Consider the following 10,134-nt stretch of genomic DNA (forward strand, 5'->3'; position numbering starts at 1 on the left):
TCTCAGATGTCACATCCTTCAATTTTGGTCAAGTAAGAAACCTTATTCTGGGCCTAATCCAACAAATTTTTGCATCATATATTCCACAATGTAAATGGATTATTGTATTTGTCACTTCCAATCCTCTCAGGAAAGATATGGTTTCTTTTTGTAGTTCAAGCATCGATAGACAATGCTTCGAATGATGTAAAGGTTAAACAGGATGGAGAATCTCTTCACCCAGATAAAAAGGATGGAGAAAGGGAATGGAATCCATACAAACAAAGGAGAGCTACTCCACACAATCCAGATCAGTCTCTGGTGCGTTAGATTATGGTTAAGAGTCACTCTGGTGATGAAACAGTTGCCCACCTGAAGCATTTGGCCATAACCCTAAGACCACTTTTGGAAGGCGGGTGACGGGACCCTCTCCCATCCTTCTCCCCCCCCCCACACAGACCTATCCACACATGATGTGTTGTGGTATGGTGAGCCACCTTTTTGTGGAACACAAGCCAAACAAAACAAAACTTTCTTTATCCCTCCTCTCAGCCTTTTCTTCTCTCTCTGCCCCCTCCTACCCTTTGCCCGAGCCAAGGGCCACCAACAACCACAGGGCCACTGGGAACACACAAGCACAGCAATATAAAAAAGGCATAGCCTTTCAGAGGGAGTGAGTGAGATAGCATAGATGACTAGAAAAGGAACAGTACTACTGTTGAGGAAGAACAAGGGGAGCCTGTTTTGTTCCATTAGCTTCTTCTCTTGTTCTCCTGCTAGTCTAGTCCTCTCCAGCTACTGGGAACAAGTACAAGAACTGTTCTAGCTATGATGGACAGTGGCTCTTTGGCTGACATTGATGATGAGTATGAAAAGTTGGTGATTCAGCTGAACCCTCCAAGGTAAAGAACTCTTCTCCCTTGTCCGTTCACATTTCGTTTGAATTGAAGTGGTTTCTGCAAGTTTGTGAAGCTCCCAATCTTTCAGGGTCACGGTGGACAATACCTCTAGCAGGAAGGCCACCTTGGTGCAGGTCAGCTGCTCGGCTGTGGCTTTTCCCTTTGGGTGACTGGGCTTTCTGTTGATGGCTTTGTGTGTTCTGAGGGTTGAATTGTGTGCTTCAATGCAGGTGGCCAGTGCTAATAGGCACGGGAGCTTGTTAGATGTGGTGCAGGTCTTGACTGATCTCAACCTAAGCATCAGCAGGGCTTACATCTCTTCCGATGGAGAGTGGTTTATGGATGGTAGCTGCTCCTCCATTCCCTTGTGTTGTATGGTCTTCCTTAACCATCTTTCTCCTTGATCTATATCATTTGTTTTCCTCCTTTAATGTTTGCAGTGTTCCATGTTGTTGACCAGTGTGGGAATAAAATCTATGATAATGAAGTCATTGACCGTATTCAACAGGTATGTATATTAAAATTATTTGTCATTCGAAATCACTAGTCTGCTTTGCAACAAAAAAAAGAAGGGGGGAATCAACCATGAACTGCTTAGTTTGCAGGACAGAAGTTGGATCCATTCAATTTTTTTGGCGTAATTAGCATATTCTGTGCGTTGGACATGTTCTCCAGTAGGCTGAAATACTTACTCTTTTGCTATAAGATTTTTGAAGCTTACAGAGAACAGAGAATAGAAAAGATGCCAAAGTTGTAGCTTTCAGTTGGGTCAAAGATGTAAAACTTGTTATTTTCAGTAATACTCATCTTTAGTAATTACACCAAGTTGAAGTCATGATCTTCCCATATGAGTGGAAACTTGATACTAACTAGTTCCATTTGGTAGAGTGTGTATCTAGTCTTATTGTTTGAGAGTAGCTGCCTCTTAATATTACATTCATCAGAGAAAATTTTAGTCATCATTTCCTTGCTTTAGAATTCATGCTCGAATGATTAACTGTCCACCTTGCAGTCACTATCAACAAGGGCACTAAGCTCCTGGTCGTTGAGAAGATCTGTAGGCATACAAGCCTCTTCAGAGCACACTTCGATCGAACTAATAGGCAGAGATCGGCCCGGGCTTTTATCTGAGATATTTGCAGTTCTTGTGGACCTCAAGTGCAATGTCGTGGCAGCCGAAGTCTGGACACACAATTCACGCATGGCGTCGGTTGTTTACATCACAGATGAAGTGAATGGAGGACCAATCGATGACAGCGATAGGCTTGCTAAGGTCAAACGCCTCCTGCGCTACGTACTCAAAGGCGACAGAGACAAGAGTGCAAAGACTGCAATATCCGTGGGGGTTACTCATACTCAGAGGAGATTGCATCAGATGTTGTATGCTGATAGGGATTATGACAAGGATGACACGGATGGTGAAGACGCCACAAGTGATAGGAGCAAGCCAGTAGTGACCGTAGAGAATTGTACCGAGAAAGGGTATTCAATGGTGAACTTGAGATGTAAAGATCGACCAAAGCTACTCTTTGACACTGTCTGCACTCTCACAGATATGCAGTATGTGGTGTTTCATGCAACTGTCATTGCTGAAGGGCCTGAAGCATATCAGGTTTGCGCCAACTCATTATGATCATTTAATACCATCCAGCATCATGATGAACAAGATTGCATCCAGGATATATGCATGAGTGATTGAAATGTTTGTTAATTCTCTTAAATTGTTTGTCATCAGGAGTATTACATTCGGCATGTCGATGGAAGCCCCATCAGTTCAGAAGGAGAAAGGCAAAGACTAATTCTGTGCTTGGAGGCTGCAATCCGAAGAGGAAATACAGAGGTCTGACTGAATCCTGAATCAAAATTTTTTTGTTCCTTTTTTTCTAACTTTAATGGTCTAATATCAGTACGCTTCCGTAACTATGACCAGGGTGTAAAACTTGAACTATGCTGTGAAGATAGGGTTGGCCTTCTATCCGATGTCACTCGCATATTTAGGGAGAACGGGCTCTCGGTCAGCCGAGCTGAGGTCACTACAAGGGGATCTCAAGCTATCAATGTGTTCTATGTCACAGATTCATCAGGAAATCCTGTTTGCAGCCAAATGATTGAGGCAGTGAGGAACGAAATCGGGCAGACGATTCTGCAGGTGAAGGATGAGGCAAATCCAAATGCTTCAACAGAAAACACTGGGAAATTCTCATTTGGTAGCCTCTTCAGGTCCAGATCAGAGAAGATACTACACAACTTAGGGTTGATCAGATCAAGCTCAAGAGACTCATTTCCTCTTAACTAATCTCGGTCTATGTAGCATCTACTTGTCTCACAATCTGTCATCTAACTCCATGCACGCCATGACTTTGGCCTTGAGTGGGTGCTACTGGCCTGTGGAAGATAACATGTATGAGAAGCTGTTGTCTGCTGTAAATGGAATCTAGTCCATTGACAAAGTTTATCTTCTTCCACTTTCTCCTCTTCGATCCTCCGAAGCAGGTCCAGTTTATGTAGTTATTGTATCTGGAAATGTTTGTGCCGAGTTAGTATATGCTTCAATCAATTTTCCACGAACCAAATCGACAGGGAACGTGAAATGGACACGGATTTGAAAGGGATATGGAAGAAGTAGGTGGGTCAAAGATTGTTGGCATACTATAAGAATCAAAGGATAGCTGGAATCTTCAGAGACGTATTTCTTTATCTTTGATCTCTGCCATTGATTGACAGTGAACACACTGTCCAACCACTTACACATGTGCCGATGCAGTAGCCCTGCATCTGTGGCATCTGGCAGGAGGAGACTGCTTAACTTAACCCAGTACAGGTGAAGTTTGTGAAAAGGTCAAGCTGTAAAAGAGATGAACAAGGTTTGGATTCCGACAAGGTGTAAACAAAGCATATGGTCTCACTGAATTGTTGGAATCTATGGTCGGTGACTGTTGACCACATGCAGTAGATGATAGAATCTGCACGAGTATATTCCCTCATGGCTCCACGTTTGCCGCATCGGCACATGCTGATAGATTTGGATAATCTCCCTGAAGTCAAGGAAGGATAACCTTTTTTTATCTTCCCTGAAGTGTTGTCATCGGTCATTTAATACCATTTGGCACAACCCAGATTAGCCTAATCTGCACTAGTCTTCAGCTTCAGATTTGTGACGGCACCCAAACTCTTTGCAAAGACTTGCAATGAAGTCGAGAAACCATGAGAACAAGTGATGATTGTTTGGATCGATAAGAATCTTTGCAAGTTCGAGGTCATGGGATTACTGTCGTGGAATCTTTGCTCACATCTTTCTATGTTGTCTTTTATCGGTGGACCAGAGAAATGTATAACAGCATTATTTGTTTCATTTATAGTTTTGCTGCTTGCTGCTGCTCTTCTGACTGCATTCCAATTGACATCTGCAGATGTACCACGATTCGTTTCGTTATTACTGCACTGTATTAATGTTCTTCTCCGGTAGTGTTTTGGCATACTGTGAATCTACAAACAGGTGAGGGATTCAAGGAGGGGATGATGTTGGAGGTCAGGTCGCGCTGATCCGATGCTGAGATAGCCATGTCTAATGGAACAAAACACATGTCCCCATCTCCTCCACCACATCAGATCCAACTCTTGTCCCTCACTTCAATTCAATTCATTCCCTACTCATCACTATCTCTCTCTTGACCAAACTTGGGATTCCCTTCAAAAAAATAATAATAATAATAAAGTAGAAAAATCATTAACTTTCGATCCGATAGTTTATTGGTTGCGAATCAAACAATCTAAGAAGCGGACACAAAGTCTCAACCTCGAAAGCTTTGTCTCGGCTTTACCGAAAGCAGCTCGAGTGCAGCGTCAATCTCCGTTGAACTTATGCGGTCCTGAGGAGCTCTGTCTCCAGCTGCTGGACAAATCAAGTTGCAAATCAAGTTGATAGGAGAAAAAGGAGGATGGAGACCGAGATGCCGAACCATAAACCTTTGTCTTCGAATCGGATTCATGGCTGTAGGATCGAAATGTTAGGAAAACATAGTAAAGCAAGTTCAAAGAGTATGTCTAATAGTTTTAAGGTGCCATAATACTCTTTACACTGAGAACGAGTCCCGTTATGTCATAGTCGATATCGATATCCGAATGAAGAAGCCGGTCTTTGAAAAGTCAATCACGGCGTGCATAAATTGGGGGGCGGCGGTCCAAGGCGTTTAAGACGGTGGTCCCCGAAATCCGGCACGCGCCACGGAGCGGATCCCGTTGCCTGAGAACCGTGGAGAACAGCGGGCTTGGGAACAGTGAAATGGGCCGACCAGGCGGCGACACGTGTAAATGCCGAAGGAGAGGACCGGGGCAGGGACGCGTGGGGGACAGCTGACACCGAAAGGGACCGGTCGGTTGGCGGACGGTGCGAGCGATACAGTTGCGTGTCCGCGTGTCCCCGCTGCACCGGGATCTTGTCGGCCACATCTTGGATCCGCTGCTCCCCCTCTAATGAAAAATATATAAATTTTTAAAAAATCTTAAATTTTACCCTTTTTATTTTTTTTCACCTTGCTCGGTTTCTTTAATTCCCGTTGTAACAATCTATCATCGCTGACCTCTATTCCATCACACTCCTCTCTACCCCTCTATCGATCGATGATAATGGTTAAGATATAATAATTATAGAGGTTCGAGTAGGAAATAATGATCGAATATGCAAAGTGTCATACTACGATAATGAATAAAGTGATAAAGACCGTCTTGACTATCATAGTCACAGAGGAGGAAGGTGAGAGCACGATAATAATCAATCGACAAGATACAATCAACGATAGCATGACAAGTACAAAGCTTAAGGAGACCGAGGAGGAAGATGGGAGAGGAGATGCCATTGTCGGTTCCCTCGTAAGCATGTAGCTACAACCATACACAGTTATACCATAGCTAAAAGGGTTCAACGTTAGAGGTACAAAGATAAGCTTTTACTAAGCAACGTTCTTGGGTTGACTAATTTCCATTATTGGTAGTCACCTTTATGTTTCTTGCCTAAGGGTTATAGACACTTAAGGTGGGTAAGAGAAAATAAGCGAGAAAAACTTAAAGGAGAAGAGCGGGAGAGAGAAATGCAAGGTAACAAGCGAGAATACATTAAGATAAAAAAATAGTTTGCACGGAGTTTAATAATAATTTTATTTTTTATAAAATAAAAAAAATATTATATTAAAATAAAAAAAAATGAATGCTATGTAAGAAAAAATTACAAAAAATATATATATAACAACGATTTTCTTTCTCTCTCGTCCTCCTAAGTTTTGGATCGACGATACATAACATAAGCTAACTATATTTATTCTCAAGCAATCACACATCTTCGAACTCTAAATGGTCGCTCAGCTTTTCCTGTCATTATTTTTGTCGACGCGCTCTATTAGCGAGCGAGCGAGCGACTGTACGGACGTGTTGGCGTGTGGGTCCCACGGACAATGGGATCTATTTATTTGTTTTCTCATTCCATGTAGATAAGGCACCGAAGGGACAATGGAGTTCATCTCGTGCAATTCGAGGACAGCCTCTGAGCTGCTCCCACTGACAATTAAGGACGAACACCAGCATTAATTTCCCAACCGCCGGCTCGGGCGAAGTCGAATAAGCTTTTCCGGTCACCGTGCGATAATATTATTATGAGCACACCAAATAACTCATTATGACCAGATGCGTATTAACCGCCATAACTGTTGCAACCGTTATAAGGACAAGGATGCTCATACGATGACCACATCGGAGTGGGTGAGGGAATTTATTGGGCTCCGCAACCGGGTGGGCGTACGGAGATCGGGTCGGCCGACATTAAGATTTGGTGAGCCCACAACCAGCTGCCACGGATCCTGTGTCACTTGGAATCATAATACTCCGGGACCGATTCAATCATAGGTAGTGGGGCCGAGAATTGGCCAATATATGTTAGTAGGGTAAGAAGCTTCCACACCGTACAGTCACCACGACCCACCCATGCTCTAATCGGATACAATGCCAGGTAAGACCGAGTCAGCAGACAGATAGATACTTGGATGAAATCTGAATCAGATCCCTAAGATTTTGGCTCGACTCCACCGAAATCTCTCCTAAATCTCTGTCTGCTTGAAACTTCCTGTAGTCTGAGATCATCCCCATAGATTCGGCTCGATCCTGCAGAGAGACCATTATGTACGCTCGTGTACGTGTTGACCTCACAACTCGATTTTCTCACTGTCGGGCGCCCAAAGCTTTCCATGACCACTTAAATTAGAACCAACTTGGTGGAGAGAGAGAGAGAGAGAGAGAGAAGTGAAACCCAAATAAGCCCAGTAATGTGGCCCATTAGTTGGGGCCCAACAACATTCAAAGAGCAGTTTACAGGTTATAAAGGAAGAAATACCCTAAAAATAACATGAAGAATCTAAATCATATCAGATGATCATGACACCTATGTCTGAGTCTGAGGTCTTTGCTTTGTCCAAGTCAATCCCCTTTCTTTTTAGATGATCATGACACCACTGGTTATGTCATGCAATAGGAATATGAAATATTTGGCCTCTAAACAATGTATGTGCCTTTGACTTGTTCCTAAAAATGGGGATGGATTATGATAGGATAATGATGACCTTTGGCCTCCTTCCATGTCAAAAGACCAAAACTTCCATTTGCCTAAAGATCACCCAAAGATTCAAAGATAATTAATTCCGGCAAGAAGAAAAAACCAAAACTTTCTTTACTTGATGTTTGTACTGATATTGGTGCAGATAGTTGCTCATCATTATGAATCTTTTGCTGTTTACTTCACCAACAACCCTATTTTGCCTTGAACTAATCAAAACCTTTTCTTCCAAGTTAGGCTTAACCACTGTCCTCTCTTACTCCTAATCAATCTTCATCATCCAGGTTTAGCCCCAACTCCATTTTTCTTCTCTACAAACATTCAAAGGAAGCAGGCAACAACTGTTGAAGAAAAAGATTTATGTTCCTTTCTTTCCTTGCACTGTCTTCTTTGTCAACTTCTCTCCAAGTCTTGTATGATTTGGCTGCTTAACCCAACAAAAGGGCAATTGATTCTGCAAGAATACATACAAACCCAAAGTCATTGATTGGGCAACAGTTCATCCACACAACCTCATGTTTTGACCCCAAGAAAACAAATGAACAGAACTCAAACTTGCAAGATTTGGCTGATCTGAGTAGCTCACTGTGAAGGTTTAGCTTTGACTCTGGTCCTTTTTCACTGCAGAGCCAAAGTAATTCTATAAGCTGATGCTTATATTGGATATCTTGAGAAGGGAGATCAATGAACAAAACTCACATGAGTAGCCATGACTAGCCTTTGGAAATCAGTGGTCTCACTTGACCTATTCATTGAATTTATTTTATTGAAATTGGCATGAGACTTTAAGCTCATTTATTTATTTATTTATTTATTGGTCTATCTAAATGAATCAATAGAGATGAAATAAGAAAAAGAAGTGAAAAGAATTGAAGTGTACATATACTACACATAGTGACTAGAAAACTCAGAAAATCAAATATTTTCTCTTTTTGTTTATTGAGAGTTGTTTTTTTTTGTGTTGATGGGTGGATCAATCTAATCGTAGTACTTATTTTTTAAAATTATTATTAGAATCAATTTATGTTGCAAGCATTCATCCATCCTCAAATCCTTACCATCTTAGTACATGATTATTCAAATTAGTCTTTCTTTACCATATCAAATGTTAATATTTACTCTTAAAGATATTCTTTAAATTCTTCCTCAAAATTATCATCGATATTAAATTAACAAAGACATATATCATGAAAAATAAAACGATAATTGCTCATGTTTAGATGGATCAAATAGACTATCACTTATTTGACACAACCACATCTACAAATACAAGGCTAATAAATATTTATCTTCTTTGCAAAAGTCTTCTCTCCTCCTTTGTTTTGTTGCTTCCTTACCCACCTAAACTGCACTAAGAAGCCACAAAGTTGGGCCACTTGACCTAATTGGCTTCCCACCCAACATGTGCATTAAATGTATAATCAATCCCACATTTCAGTCCCACATAATGTTTGGTCCCATGACAGCTCCTGTGCATGGATATTCCTTGGACAAAAGATCCCCCACCATTGGTCCAAATTGAAATAACATAATTGGATACCTCCCTAGCTAGAGTATGTGGTTTTAAATGAGGAGGATCATCTAGTATTTGCTCAAAAGAAATGAGTTTTTCTCACATCGAGAACAACGTGGATATGTTTTGGGACCCATGCGCACCTGATATTTTTGGGTTGCTATGGATGATGAGATAATGATGGTAATGGTCCCAACCACATTTTGTTACTTCAAAATAAGATTGAATGATAATTATGATTACGATGACGATCATGTCAAAGATAATGATGAAATATCATATTGTGTAATAAAAATTATTTATCATGATATATGAATGTCTATAAGTTGCATACAAATATATGTTTCTCAAACATCACAAAATTAGTCTACATGGTGGTGATCATTATCGTATAAAGTATTTCAAAATTAGATTGTAAAATGGTTAATTATTAGCAATTAAGTTATATAGTCTAATCAAAGTAGTCAATAATAAAATATTATTATTTTTAATTATTTAGTATAATTTTATGTCAATAACACCCAAAGGCATAATTATTAATATCCGATAGAGTCTTAGATCATTGGTTGAACCCACAAATCAACTGATAAAATCATACATTTAATAAAATAAAAAACTTAAATATATTTTATAATAGACAAAGAAAAAAAATATCTAAGTGTTCCTGTTATCATTTTATTATCAAATTAGTCCAATGAGATCCAATTTTTATCATGTCTTAAAATTTCCTGTTATCAGATCAAGTGCTCCATTTTTATCATATATATATATATATATATATATATATTTGTGCTTGGAATCCAATGCAACAAAGCAGGTCATTAATCCAACATCAGGTGGGGTAAACCGGCACCCGGTCCGGTCCGGCCCCCAAGTGGGACCGCCCACTCCAGCAATTGACGTCCGACTTGATACCCTAACTCCCAATCTTCCCCTTATCCCGCCCCCTCGTCTCACCTCCCCCTCTCCATGACCACTTTCTCCTCATATAAAAGGGTGCAAATATCAGAGTAGACGGAGATCCCTTCGTTACACGAAACAGCTAGAATAACCAATCACTAGATGAAACGTCGGTAAAAATTGGGTAAAGAAGCAGTCTACGAGGAACGGTCGTTAATTCAAGATAGGTGGTGGTCTCACTCTTC

General features: G+C 40.7%; 1 protein-coding gene across 1 annotated transcript; it reads left to right on the plus strand.

Annotated features, from left to right (window-relative positions):
* Nucleotides 1-644: 644 nt before the first annotated feature.
* LOC104000677 (ACT domain-containing protein ACR4) lies at nucleotides 645-3,423 on the plus strand. Its single transcript, XM_018818897.2, has 7 exons — nucleotides 645-881; nucleotides 967-1,012; nucleotides 1,109-1,223; nucleotides 1,319-1,386; nucleotides 1,891-2,490; nucleotides 2,614-2,718; nucleotides 2,809-3,423. Exons 1-7 carry the CDS (start codon nucleotides 808-810, stop codon nucleotides 3,172-3,174), a joined length of 1,374 nt encoding a protein of 457 aa, XP_018674442.2. The 5' UTR covers nucleotides 645-807; the 3' UTR covers nucleotides 3,175-3,423.
* Nucleotides 3,424-10,134: the final 6,711 nt, after the last annotated feature.

This window comes from Musa acuminata, chromosome BXJ3-10 (assembly GCF_036884655.1).
Source record: "Musa acuminata AAA Group cultivar baxijiao chromosome BXJ3-10, Cavendish_Baxijiao_AAA, whole genome shotgun sequence".
Lineage (NCBI taxonomy): Eukaryota > Viridiplantae > Streptophyta > Magnoliopsida > Zingiberales > Musaceae > Musa > Musa acuminata.

Bases quoted from the DNA above. Each gene is read 5' to 3' on its own strand.
- LOC104000677 (XM_018818897.2), top strand. From the start codon at position 808: ATGATGGACAGTGGCTCTTTGGCTGACATTGATGATGAGTATGAAAAG. The intron at 2,491-2,613 runs GTTTGCGCCAAC...GTTTGTCATCAG, and splicing joins AAGGGCCTGAAGCATATCAG to GAGTATTACATTCGGCATGT. The intron at 2,719-2,808 runs GTCTGACTGAAT...AACTATGACCAG, and splicing joins TCCGAAGAGGAAATACAGAG to GGTGTAAAACTTGAACTATG.